The sequence below is a fragment of the Neoarius graeffei genome, chromosome 16 (genome assembly GCF_027579695.1).
Source record: "Neoarius graeffei isolate fNeoGra1 chromosome 16, fNeoGra1.pri, whole genome shotgun sequence".
Taxonomy (NCBI): Eukaryota; Metazoa; Chordata; class Actinopteri; order Siluriformes; family Ariidae; genus Neoarius; species Neoarius graeffei.
This window is the reverse complement of record NC_083584.1, coordinates 46,380,660-46,399,069: the sequence shown is the minus strand read 5'-3', so window position 1 is coordinate 46,399,069 and position 18,410 is coordinate 46,380,660. Positions and strand designations below refer to the sequence as shown.

Below are 18,410 nucleotides of genomic sequence, written 5' to 3'. Positions count from 1 at the left end.
TGGTCGTCTGCAGTTCTCTCTACACCAAGCAGCACTTTGGCCAAGGAAATCTAATAAGACCTTGCCCTGAATTTATGTGAATAATATATTACCCCTCTTAAAGTATCCCAGCACATCTGACTAATCACGGCGGGTAACGGCAAGCCCTTTCCATTTCAGTCCACATCTCGTCGCTTTTAAACAGCAGCCAGTGCTCATACGGAGATTGTATATTGATCTTCGTGAGTCATTGAGCCCAACTGGTGTCTGACTGATTCCACTTTAACGGATGAGTCTTACTGAGAACAGCTGAGGCCACGAGTTTCAGCGTTGCCTTTGAAGATCAAGATGTGTTCTCTTCGCTCTGATAGTTTGGGACCTTGACGAAACCTCACCAGCACTGATTTCATCTTTTACAGTTCCTTTTTGTTCAAAAAGAAGATTCTTACAGAGGCATATTGATATGGCGTGGTACAAATTATTGCGACAGCAGGCTTTGGGAAGCCACACAGAACAGACTGTACAGTCACATACAAGATGCCTTGGTTTTTTTTTTTTTCTGGCCCTAATATGCCATTTTCCAGCCTTTCATGGCGAGTTTAAAAATAGAACTGTTGCTAAGAACCCAAGCAACCATCACATTCTTTTGAAGGCTCCTTTCAAATATTCATGTGTTTCTGAGATGTCACGGTTTTTTCAGCAGTCGGCCTGCAGTGGACTTGCACGTGTTGGAGTATTGTATTATTTCTACTCCTGTATTTCTCACAGAAAGACCTTTGAGCAGCCTGTCACCCAACACCCAACACCTTCTGTATGTTACGGGACCTTCTGCATTATTCAAACTCACTAGGGAATAGCAGTGGGCCAGGGTGATGATGCATCTCAGTCAGCAGACGAGAGACCATCTGTGTCTTCTGTTCATTCAATATCCATCTCTGGAAAAGTGTTTGTGACGATCCGTGTTCAATTTTCTTTCGTTCACGTTCTGAACACATCCGCAAACACCCGATCATACAGTCAGGGTTCGCACGGGGCATGGAAATTCTGGAATATCATGGCAGTTTAACAAATCTATTCCAAACTTGGAAAGTCAGGGGATTTGGGTTGTGGGTTTTGTTTGTTTGTTTGTTTGTTTTGGGGCCAAGTCATGGAATAATCAGGGAATTTTGTTTATTTTCCACACAGTATTTTTCTTTATCAGGTTATTTCACTATGTTCAGGTAGTGAAATCATTATGGTTTGGACTGAAAATGTCTGTGAACTGACAAATCAAAGTCCCTCCCATGCCAGGACCTGGTCTTCCCAGGCAGTCTCTTGTCTCAGTACTGGCGCATTGGGCAGCGCCAATCTCTGCTTCTATAGCTCTCAGCCTCTCGCCTACTACACAGCTAGGGTTGCGGGCTGGTCCTCTGGTAACCACGAGAGTTTGACTCCCCACTCTTATCTGTATTGCTGCGTGCCTTACCAGATGGCAGTAGGTACCATTTTTATGATGGTCTTTGGTATGACCTGACTGCAAGTAGAACTCACGATCTCTTGGTTAAAAGGCAGACACGCTAACCACTAGGCCAGCTCATGGTGAATTGGCAAATAAAACTTGCGAATTGATTGATTTGGTTTAAAATACTGTGGCTGGTTTTTGTCTGCACAGTGCAAAGGTGGCCCGTTTTTCTGTTTGTTATGGGTCACAGGAATTCAGCTTTTTAGTCAGGGAATTTGACATTTGACTTGGACTGGGAACCCTGTACAGTATTACTTGGCTCGGAGCTGGAGGAGAGTAAAAATGCAGACTGGTTATGTTCCCTAAGATTTAAGAACACTCTCTGCCAAAAAAAAAACAAAACAAATTGGGCTAAGAAAATTTTAAGCATGCAATGCATGAAAATGGCCTCATCACTGGAGCGCTGCTTGGGGAAAACATAATCTTAATTTTATTTCACTACATCCGAGATGATGATTAAGTGATCTCATAGCCCGTGATCATTATAGATTTTAATACAGATATTCTGGGGGGAGGAACAAGTCAATTTAAGGATCTATACATGTTCTGCTCTGAACCCTAAGAACCCAAGAACTGTTGGTGTCAAATCAACCCTCTGTTGTTGAATGGATGGAATTTATCACCATATACACACACTTTTCTGTTTATTTATTTATTTATTTATTTATTTAAGTGCGAACTTTCTGAAAGGGGCTTGATAGAGTTGCTTTTAAATCAAATTCAACTGGTATCGGTTGGTAACCAGGCACATTCCATGAGTGGTGGTTGTACTGGCGTTACCATCGCTCAAAATTGTAAATTAGGTCGCATTTATGTCCCACTTTGACCCCCTACTCTATCATTCTCTTAGGTCCACTTCCTGCAACCTACTTACTGTCCCACGCACCAGTCTATCCACCTTAGGAGGCAGATCTTTCACTGCCATGGCCCCCAAGCTCTGTACTTCTCTCCCTCAATCTCTCCGTAACTGCTTTTCCTTCAAATCTGATTTAAAGACTTTTCCATAAAGACTCTTCCTTCTCCTCTGTTTAGTTCAGTAATATTTTTTTTTCTTTGTAAAGCGACCGTGGGTCTATGAAAGGCACTATATAAATTAAACGTTGTTGTTATTATTATTATTATTATTATATCCCTGCTCCGAAAGGGGGGGGGGGGGGGGGGGGGGCATACTGGTTTACCTCTGTCCGTCCATCCGTATTTCCGTCCATCTGAAACACCCTTTTTCTCAGCAACCACAAATCATAGCCACTTGGGACCAAACTTCAGCTTGGGGTTCTATACTGTGTGTACCATTTTCAGGTCTGTCACACATCGACTTCCTGTTTACTGACTGAATGTCTTTACGAAACATATAGCGTGGATTTACAAATTTTCGTAACACTTTTCTCAGCAACTACAGAACACAACTGCTTGATATTTGGTACCGAGCTTCAGCTTGGGGTTCTATACCGTGTGTACCGTTTTTTCAGGTCTGTCACACATCCACTTCCTGTTTACTGACTGAATGTCTTTGCGAAACATATAGCGTGGATTTACAAATTTTCGTAAGACTTTTCTCAGCAACTACAAAACACAACTGCTTGATATTTGGTACCGAGCTTCAGCTTGGGGTTCTATACCATGTGTACCATTTTCAGGTCTGTCGCACATCGACTTCCTGTTTACCAACTGAATGTCTTTACGAAACATATAGCGTGGATTTACAAATTTTCGTAAGACTTTTCTCAGCAACTACAAAACACAACTGCTTGATATTTGGTACCGAGCTTCAGCTTGGGGTTCTATACCATGTGTACCATTTTCAGGTCTGTCGCACATCGCCTTCCTGTTTACCAACTGAATGTCTTTACGAAACATATAGCGTGGATTTACAAATTTTCGTAAGACTTTTCTCAGCAACTACAGAACACAACTGCTTGATATTTGGTACCGAGCTTCAGCTTGGGGTTCTATACCGTGTGTACCGTTTTTTCAGGTCTGTCCCACATCGACTTCCTGTTTACCGACTGAATGTATTTACGAAACACACAGGGTGGATTTTGATGCTATTTCAAGAAGCAAAATGCTATTTCAAAATGGCAGTTTACCAGGATGCTATTTGAAATCCCTGGGGAGAGACACTGCTCTTTACTTACTTGTTTCAGGGTTAATTATTTGTTGAAGTCAACATTCATAATAAGTGTCCTATTCCTTTGATTGCTTGCATTCTGATATAAGCAAGAGCAGGGGGATATGTAAGTGAGCAGTAGCTCACAGTTGATTATTATTATTATTCATGTCCCCCCCCCCCCTTAGGATTTTTATTCGACATGTTTATTGACTGTATATGTTATATGTCTTGTGTTGTAGAAGCTGTCTGGAAGCCATAAGGCTCTGGTGGAGATGCAGGATGATGTGTTGGAGCTCCTGCGTTCTACAGTGCGAGAATACCCCCAAACCAAAGTGTGTACCACACACACCATACACACAAGCGACAGACTGGGAAAGTGTTGCAGTTGTACCTAGTGACTCTGTGCTGTGTTTATGGCATGTCTAGTGTAGTCCTGATTCTTTCCCTTTTCCCCATACTCAGCAACGTAATGACATCTGACAAATAGGAAGTGTGAAAGGGAAGTGGTGGCTTCTAGTGGCACAGGAGATAATGTGTAAAAAGTGTTGACCCGTTGGAAAATACATCACACACAAGTCCTGCCACAGGAACTTACATTGTGTTGTTTTTTTCACCCGTATATCCTGCACATCATTAGTGTATATCAAATGATCACACGGTTGTATGAAGTGAATTGAACAATGAGCGGTGATGGGAAGGGTAAGGGTGGTTTGTAAAGATTTCTGGAAGGAAATATTTATTGAACGTTTATAGGAGTCTCCAGGACGTTACAGTGAGCAAAGTTAGTCGTAGACAAACTCCGGCTGCTCAGATCTGCGCTCTCTTTTCTGCCCGCTCTTAATCCATCCCCCTTTTGGAAATGGGACTAAATATGGAAATGGAAAGCTGTCAATATGTTTGACTCCTAAAACACACACAAGCTGTGAATTGTATCGATTCAGACCTTAATTTTCAGATATGTTTGACTGAAGGATTCATTAGAGCTCTACAAAGACAACATGCATTCCTCAGGTGTGTGTATTGAATCTTGAACAGACTTCCATTGTGAATTTTGGTTTCCGTTCACTGGGAAAACTGTCCGGGTTCTTGGAACAATTAACTCGTATGCTACAGATTAGGTTGGGGGGGGGGAACCACTAGAGTATTCCTTTAACGTCATTTGGGCCATTACAGGACTGAGCTTTTGGACAGAAGGACTCCCATGTGTCTCTGCAAATGGCTTGCTTCTGTGAGGCCTTTTTAAGGCTTAGAGCATGTACACATTCGCCTGCAGCAAGAGCAGAGGGAATTACAGGAATGATGAAATGCTTTAGTGTGTTAAAAGTTAAGTCTTGGTGAAAATTAAGTGCAAGTAGAATACAAAATTAAGCACAGCATTATCTGTATTGCGCACACACACGTGACAACTTCACTTCAGAACTAGACTGACCCAGTTTTGTTGCTGTTTTTACTCTTCGCCCCTCTGTGTTTCAGAGCAATCTGGAACAGATTCAGGGGGTTTTGAACACCACCGAGATCGGCCTGCATCAGCTGACTGCCCTGGTGGACTGCCGCAGTCTGCATATGGTGAGTGGATCCGATAGCGTGTGTGTGTAATATTTCTATTGTGGACAGACCCAGGACGAAATTCAAGACGCAGCTTCACTTCCGTGTGGTGCGTATATAGGGTGCGAGTGCGTGTCTATAGAACTAATGTGAAATGACCATTCGTCACGGAGCACTGAAGTATGAAGCAGACTTTGAGGCATTTTCAGAGAGTGGGTGTCTATAGGGGGCGCTGCTCAGCAAGCGTTTTAAATCTCTGGAGTGTGCAGTGCATATTGGCTTTTATGGATTATTATTCCTTAGGTTCTTACACGAACAAAAAGAACAGAGCACATTACTCCAATTCTAAGGTCCCTTCACTGGCTTCCAGTAAGCTACAGAATTGACTTTAAAGTATTGCTGCTGGTGTACAAATCTCTAAATGGTACAGGGCCCAATTACCTCTCTGATATGTTGCAGCGGCCAAACCCAGTCAGATCTACCAGATCGCAGCAGAAAAATTTACTGGTAAAACCTGTTGTTAAAACAAAGTGTGGTGAAGCGGCTTTTAGCTACTATGCAGTACAGCTATGGAACCAACTGCCAGAGGACATCAAAAATGCTCCTGCTGTTGGCAGCTTCAAATCTAGACTAAAGACCAAACTGTTTTCAGATGCTTTCTGCTAACCGATAAATATCGTCATCTTTACATGTTTTAAACTTTACTTAACTTTTACAGTCTCTGCATGTTTTAAACTTTACTTAACTTTTATTCTATTTTATTCTGCTGTTTTTTACTGAACTTTTACTTCATTTTATTATTTTATTTCTACTATTGTTTAATTCTTCTTATTTTTTTTCCCTCTCTTCTTCCCCCTTTATTTTATGTAATTTTATTTTCTATTGTTTACTGTTTTGCTTTTACCTCTGTAAAGCACATTGAACTGCCACTGTGTATGAAATGCGCTATATAAATAAACTTGCCTTGCCTTATACCACAGCACTCTTGAATGCTGAATTCTGACAAATCAGAAGGAGTTGATTAATTTTCTCTGACAGCACAGCTGCCAGGGTCGTATTAACGCGTTCATTCTAAAATGTTATTGTTTCTATAGTAACAGCTTAAAGAGATCCTCGAGCAGATTTATTCTCCAACTTATTTTAAGTAAAAGTAGTCGTAAATTTCACAATTCGCACTTTCATTTTCGGAGACCAAATAGTGTTCGAGAAAAATGAATTTTCTTTAAAATATCAAGATGGGCTTCCTGCGGTCGTGACGTATGTGATGACGTCAGGTAGCGGTCGCTTGGAACAACTCGGCTGTCTATATTCTGTGTTTACATTGTAGTTTTGCTAGTTTTTACAAGAATTTTACCGAATTTATCAGTTCTGTCAGAACCACTTTCGTCAAGGAACATCATTTACGTTGCAATGTTTGCAAGAAGTTGTATTTGGTGGGTGGCTCTGTTCTGGGACCTCCCTGCCCTTCCACGTGCCTGCATGGAACAGCTGTATGTAATTAAATGTCATTCTTTAATTAATAAAAAAAAAGTAATCATTGGTAAATTGCTGTGTTTTATAGGAAGAATAAAACAGAAGTGCCACCAGGTTTTGTTTTACTCCTTGCTTATTAAACTTGCCTTGGTGGTGCTCATGCAGCTGTACATCGGGCTCAGTTTTCCAGAAATGTCCTGCAGCACCTATTATATAGAGGTCTGAAGGGTTTTTTTTTTTTTTCCTTCACTGTTCACTATATTGGATCATAATAATTGTGCTGAATATTTTTTTTGCCCTTTTTTTGTCCCTGAATTCTCTCCTCATATGACAACTACCAACTGGGAAGGGTGAAGGCTATCACATGCTCCGTCCAAGACATAGGTCACCAGCAAACAGGATCTTTTTGAATTTCTGCTCATGATGCAGCTCAGAGCAGCGTAACACAGTTGACAGAAAGCGCTGTCTACCCTCTTCTGCATACATGAGCTCACAAACGCCTGCGATTAGCTAGAGTCCCTGTGATTTGACAGGGCAGAGCGAATATGCCCCGCCCACCCAGAGAAGAAGACGGCTTGCTCTCTTGGACTCGCAGCCACGAATGCCTGTGACATCATCAGGATTCGAACTCACTTTCTCAGGATGATGAGGAAAGAATTTAACATGGGCAGTCACATCAAAGGCAGTTCCTTTTCCAGTTCTTCAGCCGGCGTGTTGTGCCGAGCTCTCGGTGCATGTTGTAATTATGCATGAAACACCTTGACAGTGACTAATAACAGTGAATTTGCAAGCGAGATTGGCTGCTGCATTGTTGCCTTTGGGGAAAACTATTGCACTGCCTGCAGTAGGGCTGGGGCTCGCCCCAACTAATGATACACTGACATGCCCTCATCATCTGTACAGTATTAAGGAATGTTCTGGTGATTCCAAAATCGTAAATATGGTGTGTGTGTGTGTGTGTGTGTGTGGGTGTGTGTGTGTGTGTTTGAAATCCATGTTCTGTGTGAGATTCAAGTTCTGAATGCCACATTCTTCTGTGTAGTCACGAATCTGAGATTGTGGTTATGAGTGTGGGTGTGTGAAGAGTGTGGGATTGTGTCTGATCAACTCTCTGCCTCTTTCTCTCTCTGTCTCTCTCTCTCTCTCTCTCTCTCTCTCCCCCTCCCTCTTTCTCTCTTTTTCTCTCTGCCTCTGGCACTCTCTGTCTCTTTCTTTCTCTTTCTCTCTCTCTCTGCCTCTGGCACTCTCTCTCTCTCTCTCTCTCTCTCTCTCTCTCTCTCTCTCTCTCTGCCCCCTCTTCCCTGTCTCTCTCTCTCTCCCTCCCTCTTTCTCTCTCTCTCTGCCTCTGGCACTCTCTGTCTCTCTCCCTGCCTCTTTCTTTCTCTCTCTCTCTCCCTGCCTCTTTCTTTCTCTCTCTCTCTCTCTCTCTCTCTCTCTCTCTCTGGACGACTGTGAACATGATGACGTGTATCTCTGTCTTCGTTGTGTGTGTGTTTTCACTGGCAAATATGTGTTTCTGTTACTTTCAGCACTATTATGCAGGAAATGAACTTGTGTGTGGGGGGGGTGTCAAATGCTCTCTCTGTGCAGGACTGTGATGGCAAAAATATCTTGTTACTTGAAGACGTCATGACGCCGATGAGTTCTTTAAAAGAAAAAAGATAAAAGGGCCATAATATCGAACCGTATTTTGTTAAAAATCTGCTATAATTATTAGCTTTGGCATTAATGCCTTTTTCACATCTCAATAATTGGGAAATTTTCCTGATTATTATCAGTTTATTATTTTTATAATACATGGGGCCAAATTACTCAATTCTGATTGGTCCATCAAGGAGGGCTTTTTTCCTTAACACGGGGCCATATTTCTGAAATGCTATTGGCTAGTTCGTTGCTTGGTTACGGTTACAAAAATTAGCAAATTTTGTCAACAAAATGGCTGACTGCTGACTCAGCAATGCCGTGTTTCACTATATTCGACGAAGAAATGATAAACCAATTGAAAGCTGCAAGCGAAAATGAAAATACCAAAAAAAAGTATGAATTTTTGGCTTTCCGTGTTTAAGAAATGGGCCGCAGAATACATAGGGCACTGATTCTTGGGATTTTGGATAAAAGGTTTTAATTTTGAAAATAAAAAGTTACTTAAATTACAAAATCTAAAGGTATATCATTATAGGACAAGGCCTTGGCTGTTCAGCAATGTACCGGTACAAGCTCCTCATTTTGTATTTTTTTCATAAAATAGGCATTTTTTCAGCTATTACTTTGTTTTTGTCAACACCATCAGACACAATAAAAAGCATTTTGTATATATTTGGTCTAATATGTATTTAGAGTTTTTAAATCATTATCTGGCATTCTTAGCACACATATACACTGTTTAAAAGTTGAATATTCACTTTTATTCAATTTTTATACAGTTTCACGTGTACTCCTTTAAAAAAAATCTAATATTATACAATATTTACTTTCAGCCTAAGGAGACAAAGTAATGTTTTTTTTTTTTTATTTAACAAACTTATTTTTGCATTAAAAGAGACTATTACTTTCATAACTGAACAGCACTGAAGAAACATGTTGTAAGCATATTCATTTAAAACAAACAAAACTCCCTCTGACACTGGTGACTTTAGAACTGACGGTGGTGACAGTGACCTCATTACAACATATACCATAAAATACCAAATAATAGCCCAGGCTATTATTTGTCTCAATCACGTAAGAGACCCGGCGCGTATTAGAGACTAGGCGGCTATTTGGAACAGGCGATTAATTCCTTCTTCACAAACACCTTCCCCAAAATCTACCTCAAAACGGGGAAAAAATCATTCTCAGATAGGCCTACTTTTAACCAGTATAACTTACAGTTTCTTTAGAGTTAGATTACAGATAGCACGGTGCCGACTTCGGGGAATTTTGAAGACGCAGAATGCATCTTCGCATGGCACAGTCAGGGTGGATAAAGGATAAATCACACACCTTTTCCTGTTAATGACTAGTTAAGTGCATGCTTTACAAAATAATCAAGAAACCACACCATTGTCTGTGCGCAGCACTGTGATTTAATTACTCTGCAAAGTTATGGTCACTTGCTATCACCCTCACCCATGCAGCCTCCACCCTTTGCGCTTCGCGATGTCTGTCAATCTGAAATTGCATGGAGGGCGCGACGTTGAAGCAACATAATTAGGGTGCGAAGTGTCAAACCAAAGGGTTTTTTCTTATGCTGAAAAATAAGTGACCTGCAGTGGCTACATACTGTCATCTTGCATTCTCACATTTCTCTCCAAGACGTCTCCCTATTTGGCCGATATGAGCCTATTCCCCGAGTGAGTTGGTATGGTGGCTCGACCCCGTAGAAAACTTAAAGTTCGGATGAAAGTTAGTTGAATAGGTTACTGACTTGTAGGCCTACATGTTGCCTGCCTGACGCGTGCTTCTGCCCAACTTGCACGACAGATTACTTGTTGAAAAGGCCCCTTGGATTAGATTGGCCACGAGCAGACTGAAATGCATGTTAGAACGCTCTCACCTTTTTTGTAAAGCATCTTCCAGATCCGAATGGGTAAGGGCAAGTGAAATGGTATAAGGTCTTTAATAAAACTCAGTGTGTGCTTTGACGCATGCATTCGGCAATTTAGGTCGTTTAACAGAAGCAGCAGTCCAACCTTGGAAACCCGCAGTCCTCAATGTCACCACACACGCTGGCTTTCGTTGGGTGAATACCCCAAAGGGGTATTCCTCATTCGATGACGTAAGTGATATCCCACACACCCATGTCAAACGTAATTGGCTAAGACATCTGTCAAAAGTTACGGAGTTGCATTCCTCAAGAAATATTACGGTAGACCAAGATTATAACATTGAAATGGCATGTTTATTATCACGTAACAAAATGTTGTAAACAGTATTATAGAAATAATTTCATTTTGCATTCATTCATTCATATTGTTTCGGTAGAAAACTATGCAATGCAAAATCGTTTAAACACCAGAAAACCAGAAAAGTGCTGGGCCTCAAGATTCTAGATAGAACGTTCGGACGCTTTTTTTTTTTTTTTTAGACCCCGGCGAGTATTCGGAACCGGCCTTTATTTGTCACAACACGCGTACACCCGGCCGTTAAAGGGAACTCGGCGGTTAATTGGAACTCGGCTATTATTTGGTATTTTACGGTAATTCCAAATTTCAGTTCCAAAGTCAATGGCTTTTTGCTTAACAACTTTATTTAACTATTTGGTCCAAAAAAATAACAATCCTGAGCAATGTAATAACATTTTTTTCAAGGAATATAGGCCTAAGGTACAATTAAGCAATATAATTTTTAAAAGTACTCCATCCCCATATCATCAAATATCAAATCATCATAGTAAGAAATAATGTTATTGCCAGTGGGAATAATGTACAATGCATCACTAACGTCTTAAACTGTCATCAAAGTTGAGTGTAATGACTATGAAATTGAGGGAGATGTTATGAATGTTGGATTTGGTTAAAGGTCATTCCATTTCCATTTGGCTTTAGTCATTGGAGAAGGGACACTGTATACTATGTGCTATTGAGGTATTTCACCTGACGTCACAGGGTCACGTGACGCCCCGGTGTCCGCCATTTTGGACGGCAAGCTAGCTAATGTCAACAACAGTAGCTAGTATGTTACTGTAGCAATGTTTACGTTCAGTCATTTGGATGACTGTTAAAACCTTTCAGTCTCAAGTTTTTCCTTTACTGGATTTACTAGTTTACTGAGCCAGCGAGCCCCGGAGCGCTAGCTAGCCGGCCAGCCAGCCCCGGAGCGCTAGCTAGCCGGCCAGCCAGCCCCGGAGCGCTAGCTAGCCGGCCAGCCAGCCCCGGAGCGCTAGCTAGCCGGCCAGCCAGCCCCGGAGCGCGCTCAGTAAACTAGTAAATACAGTAAAGGAAAAACTTATAACGGGCCATGTCTCAACAGACTAAGAAGTTATTTCAATGACATTTAATAACATTTTGTTTATCCTGAGGACCGAAAGTAAATGAAAATGTGAACAAACCTTAGCTGTCAGTGAACAATCCTGGTGGAAGCAGGTAAATGTCATTCTCTAAGCCTGCTAACCTCAATTTTTGCAAATGCCTCTCCCTCTGCTCGCCCTGTAAATGCCCTACGTCACTGGATAGTGAAGGTGTTTTCTGCATCTCGCTCCTTTTTCTTTTATGTTTTTCGTTTGTCGCCTTCCTCGCATTCAAACTGATTCGAGCCGTGCCGTCCAAAATGGCAGCATCACATGACTTGGTCACGTGAGTGAAATACCTCAATAGAGGTAGGTAGTAGGTGCCCTATGTGCATCCCAAATGACATAAGCCAAATGAACATGGCATAATAGTGAATTGAGAGAGGAAAGGCACACTACATCCCCTAAGGGTTGGACAATAGGGAAGAAATATAGGAGGAATTACATAAATATAAAAGAGGTTAATGAAACATCACGTCATATTGGTATTTATTGTGATCAACAATTATGTTCTAGCCTCCGTTGAGGGCCATTTGGAGGTTTTTGTCACCAGCATCAGACAGAAAACCTGACAGTGGTGACAAAAACCTACTCTTTCACATGATATGCAGGAGTTGTTCACATTAGCCATCTTGTTTTCCCTCTGTTGCTAGCTACTTCAGACCTCTTCTTAAAAAAGTATACATTTATGTCATAATCCAATCTAATATTTTTTATACAATAGTGACTGTGTTGACATGCTATGGTTGTGACTGTAGCAGTGTCCAAAAATATGAACAAGTTTAAGAGAAAATACCAAACTTACAGGAGCTTGAGTAATCTGGAAGCATGCAGTAGAGCTGAAGGTTTGAAAAGAGGGTCCTCGGGAATATAGTTGACCTTGTAGTTGCCTGATTTTATTGCTTTTTGTAAATATCTGACGGTGGTGACGAATATGTGGGACACATTTTGAGCAACCACAAAATAATAGTAAACATCATTCAGAACTCACTGTTTGCAGTTTTAAATACATATAACAATGTATTCTTTCATGTAGTAAAGGTATTATTCAATTAAATTATTACTTTTTGGTTTTTTTTAATCAAGTTGAAATGATTAGCTCCTGTCCGAGGACAACTGATTTTGTAGGCAGTGGCCAGCATATAATCATTAAATTAATAAAAAATAAAAACAATCCTATAAAAGAACCTTGCATATGTGCAAAGGACCCCCTGATTATAACTTAAATTTTTTTTATTTATGAAAATGTTATTAATTTCCAACAGACTTGGCACTTTTCTTAGTGGGACACATTTTTGCCAAAGTTTCAAGAATCGGTGAGGGCCAAATTACTCAATTCTGATTGGTCAATCAAGGAGGGCTTTTTTCCTTAACACGAGGCTGTATTTCTGAAATGCTGTTGGCTAGTTCGTTGGAATGAGTAAAAAGCCAAACAAGTCCAAAAGCCTGACGAAACAAGAAGATATCCTGTGGAAATACAGTCCTCGTGTCGTGTCAGAATTGAGTAATTTGGCCCTGTATATTATAAACAAGTAATCGTATGGTTCCTCGTAAAATTAAGGATCAATTTCACGAGTGATTTCGAAGTTTTGAAATTCAAAATTTGAAATTTTCAAAACTTTGAAATCACTCATGAAATTAATCCTTAATTTTACTCGGCCCCATACGATTACCTATACTTATTGGTTGATTTTCAAATATACAGTACCAGTCAAAAGTTTGGACACCTGCACTCCTTCATGAGTTTTTCTGTATTGTTATTTTCTACATTGTAGAACAATACTGAAGACATCACAACTGTAAAATAACATCTGGAACATGGATGGAATTATGTGGTAAACAAAAAAAAAAAGTTTCATATTTTAGAGTCTTTAAAGTATCCAGCGTTTACCTTGATGACGCTTTGCACACTATTAGCATTATCTTAACCAGCTTCATGAGGTCGTCACCTGGAACGCTTTTCAATTAACAGGTGCCTCGTCAAAAGTTAATTAGTGGATGAGTTTCTTGCCTTCTTAATGTGTTTGAGATCAAACAGTAAATAGTAAATAATAAACATACAGTAAATAGCCCTATTCCACAACTGTAGTCATCCATATTATGTCAAGAACCGCTCCGCTAAGTAAAGAGAAACGACATCCATCATTACTTTAAGACATGAAGTGACTTTTATTTAATAAAAATAAAGAAAAAACATTGAATTAGAAGGGATGTCTAAACTTTTGACTGGTACTGTATATTCTGGCTTCTCCAGCACATCCTTAAATCTATAGCGTAGGCCTACATGTGTTCTATAAATACCACACAGACAGTGTTGTATCAGGGGGATATATTAGATGGAGCTGTATTATATCAGTGGGCTGCTTGCACTCTCAAATAGCTGTCACATTGTGTGTCTGTGTATCTGGTTGCACTGTTTACAGCGAGACAGCAACAGCTAACGTTTTTTTTTTATTTTTCATTTTATTTTTCATTTCTTATTTTCATAGTTGTTTATCTTTGATGAAGCATACAGTCTGACGCTTTGCTCCAGCTTATTAAAATAAGCTTTGCAAGTGTTCTTATGTAAATAATGAATGTTGTTCGTTTTGGGAGCTCCTGCAGAGACCAGGTGTAAAATAGTGCCATCGCCATTAGAGTGGATGAGCTGGAAGCATTATCGTTTTGGTTATAATGCAGAAGTAGTCCATTATACCTCCAGGATCTGTTGTATCTCCCGACGCGAGCTTTCAAAATGTGTTTACGGCCAGCAGTGTTAAACGGTCGTCTAATATTACACGGTGTAAAACAACACGCAAATGCCAGTATTACTCATTTTAGTAATTTTAAACCATCCATGTCTCAAAGATGCGTTGAGAAAATAACATTTTGATAATCGAGAAAATAATCACTATGCCAATGTTTCAGTAAAAATAAATGAATGATAAATTTGTTAATGAGAGTAATTAGGAAGTAGGTAGAGTTGTGAACATGCTGCTGCTGATGATGGTGCACCAGTCTCATAACCGATTACGACACTGTATTGCGATATCACAGAGTCATACTGTCATTTTATTTCACAGCTCTATGTAGAACGATACATTCGTTCCCTGTGTGTGTGAGACACTCTTTTTACCTCTACAGGATTATGTACAGGCTGTGACGGGGCTGTGCTATGACGGTCTGGAAGGGCTGATCTACCTGGTGCTCTTTTCCTTTGTCACAGCCCTCATGTTCAGCTCCATCATCTGCAGTGTGCCTCACACATGGCAGGGCCGGAGGTGAGTGCCGAGTGTCTGAAAGGAAAGGAATCCTAAAGCTTCATCCTGTTATTTATCTCACTTATTATTGTCCAACAGCTTTAAGTTCATTGGTGCCACAGGACTTATGGAGGAGGAGGAATTTGTGCGTTATAAAACTCTGACGCACTGGAAATCTGGTTGCATGTTATGGATAAGACACACGTTGATGTGTGCGATATGCGTATTACATTACGTTACATTACATTAATGGCATTTAGCAGACGCTCTTATCCAGAGCGATGTACAACGTACCCAGAGCAGGAGCAGTTCCTCAAAGAAAGATAGGAAGGGATTAGGATATTTCACCTTTTAAGGTGCATGTCATTCAACGGTTCATTTAATGACGAATTTCGGTGCATAAAGGGCAAGGGCACAAGCCTAAGCTGAACACCGTGAGCTCTGATCTCTCAGATGGCACTGCATCAAGAACGGTCATTCATCTATAGCTGATGTAACCACATGGATGGCTCAGGATTACTTTGGCAAATTACATCACAGGCATTTAGCAGATGCTCTTATCCAGAGCAACATACAAGATCCTGACATACCCACAGCAGCTGGGGTTAGATGCCTTGCTCAAGGGCACTTCAGCCATTCCTGCTAAGGAACCAAACTGGTGACCTTTTGGTCGCAAAGCTGTTTCTCTAACCATTGGACCATGGCTTCCCTTATCAGAATCAGAATCTCATCTCATTATCTCTAGCCGCTTTATCCTGTTCTACAGGGTCGTGGGCAAGCTGGAGCCTATCCCAGCTGACTACGGGCGAAAGGCGGGGTACACCCTGGACAAGTCGCCAGGTCATCACAGGGCTGACACAGAGACACAGACAACCATTCACACTCACATTCACACCTACGGTCAATTTAGAGTCACCAGTTAACCTAACCTGCATGTCTTTGGACTGTGGGGGAAACTGGAGCACCCGGAGGAAACCCACGCGGACACGGGGAGAACATGCAAACTCCGCACAGAAAGGCCCTCGCCGGCCACGGGGCTCGAACCCGGACCTTCTTGCTGTGAGGCGACAGCGCTAACCACTACACCACCGTGCCGCCCCAGAATCAGAATTACTTTATTAATTCAAAAATATCCAAAACCCTGTCAGTGCTATCCACAGCTGCTTCCCCTCTCTTATAATCATTTCCTCTTCTCGTTTTGAGGCAGCTGGGATTAAACGAGAACAGGATAGTACCAGATTCGAGCTTTCCATAATTAACGCTGTAGCAGTGGTGTGTCTCCTTTTCTGTCCCAAGACCCAGTGCTAAACACCAGGGTTCTTCATCACTGCCGATCATCCACCCTACAAAGGAGCTTCTAAGTGGGTTAAATCTGTGGCAGTATTAATTATAATAAGATGGGCTATCTTATTATTAAGATTATCATTATCAAACATTTCAGATTTTAGCCCATGAAACTAGACAAGAATAAAAGTGAAAGGGATTTCTTGAGATCGGTGGACTTGAGTCATTTCACCGCTTTGTGTGCATCAGTGTCTGGAACATCACACACAGTAGATCTTTGTTTCTCTCAGTCATGGAGAGTACAGTGTTCATGAGCTTCCTGATTTGAAGAGCTCCAGTGAACGGTTTCTTTCCTGACCGTAGTGCCCTTGTATGATGCTGCAACATACCGCAAAGAAAATCCTCTTCCTTTTTTGACCAGAAGGGGGCAGTAGAGCTAAAAAAAAAAGGTGACATCATCTACTTACTGATGTTTATTTCTGTGCATTTTTTTTTGGTCAATAATTTGCATTGAAACCTGTCAAGCCTCAAGACTGTAAATGCTGCATTTTGTGTGATTTATGATTCCTGAAACAAAGCCAGTGTGACCATAGATTAAAAAGATGGTAGTGATTTAATACCAGTTTAAAAGAAAGTCCTGTCTTCAAGCAGGTTCATGTTGGATTTTCCCTCCAGCCTGCCCTACAAAACAGGAGAGAGAGAGAGAGAGCACAAGCTTCTGTACTTGCCTGTAGCATTGTGGACTCCAGATAGGAGCATGTGTGCTCATTTTGTGCTGCAGACGTTTTAGTGTAATAACAAACGCGCAGTGTTCCCTCTGCTGGCCATATCTCATGCTGCTGATGTCAGTCCGTGACGTGTGAGTGTGTTTGGTTTGTGCATGCAGGCCCAGTGAAGATAATGAGGAAGACTCTGCTGCATCTGGAGGAAGGCAAAACCATGATAACCTGTACCGGGTGCACATGCCGAGCCTTTACAGCTGTGGCAGCAGCTATGGCAGTGAGACCAGCATCCCTGCAGCAGCACACACCGTCAGCAACGCCCCTGTTACCGAGTACATGTAAGTTATATGTGACCCCTATTCTGCCCGACACAAATTTTACATCAGTAGTCACAAACCTCCCACTCATCACCTTCCCCTCATTAGCATTTAAGTCGAAGCTTATATATCACTCAACACATTCTCTGTACACGATGACCCAATAAAGCACGAACAGTCGTCTCTCAGGGTCTGTTTGCTTATAACATTTGATATACCCACTCCTTTGTAGTCCTCACCATCTGTCCCTTGCAACCACACACAGACACAGTAGTATGAATATCAATATATCTTACACAGGCGTCAGCTTTCATACTTGCATGTAATATTGCAGTATGTCCATTAGGGGGCAGTGTCAGATGACCCACTACAGAAAAGGTTGGGGTTTTTTTTGTTTGTTTGTTTTATCTGTAACTGCTTATCCCGTGCCAGGTCGCAGGGCAAGCTGGAGCCTATCCCAGCTGACCATGGGTGAGAGGCAGGGTACATCCTGGACAAGTCACCAGCTCATCGCAGGGCTGACACACACACACACGGTCAATTTAGAGCCACCAATTAACCTAACCTGCATATCTTTGGACTGTGGGAGGAAACCCACTCAGACACGGGGAGAACATGCAAACTCCACACAGAAAGGCCCTCATCGGCCGCTGGGCTCGAACCCAGAACCTTCTTGCTGTGAGGCGACAGTGCTAACCACTACACCACCGTGCCGCCCTACAGAAAAGGAGACGGTGAAAAACAGAAAACAGTCCCAGAGTTCAGTGCTTCTCTCTCTATCTTTTTTTTTTATTATTTTTTTAAATAAAAAAGAGGGAGAAAAGGAATGTTGCGTGATCAATTATAAACCGAGTCGAAAGCATTTCTGAAGCATTTTCACTCCTCTCGATTCCTCAGTGTTAAAGGAGAACTGAAGGCAATTTTTTTTTTTTATTAATAAAATTCTGTTTCTCATTTTATTAAATACAGGAATGCATGTTTGATGGCTATTTTGTCACTGCTATAGCAAGTTCTGAGTGTTTGAAATATGCTCTGTAATATATCAGTCCGTATGTCAAAGCAACGGCCGTGAACGAGATTCGTTGAGACCTGTGCGAGACATCGTAAGACGGAAGTAAAACGTACAGCGGAAATCAAAGCGACCGACATCTGCCAACGTTTTAGGTGCCTGGAGATGGCTTCTTAGCTATTTCCAGGCACATTTTTGTGATCTTCAAAGGCCAAATTACACTACAAATTGAATATAATTTACA

General features: G+C 41.3%; 1 protein-coding gene across 1 annotated transcript in view; it reads left to right on the top strand.

Annotated features, from left to right (window-relative positions):
• The window catches only part of ttyh3a (tweety family member 3a), a 144,707-nt gene that overhangs the window by 114,212 nt on the left and 12,085 nt on the right, over window positions 1-18,410 (top strand). Inside the window, exons 9-12 of the mRNA XM_060943080.1 lie at window positions 3,830-3,922; window positions 5,064-5,156; window positions 14,719-14,855; window positions 17,005-17,178. Of these exons, the coding sequence (XP_060799063.1) occupies window positions 3,830-3,922; window positions 5,064-5,156; window positions 14,719-14,855; window positions 17,005-17,178 (497 nt within the window). The remainder of the gene's footprint in view (window positions 1-3,829; window positions 3,923-5,063; window positions 5,157-14,718; window positions 14,856-17,004; window positions 17,179-18,410) is intronic.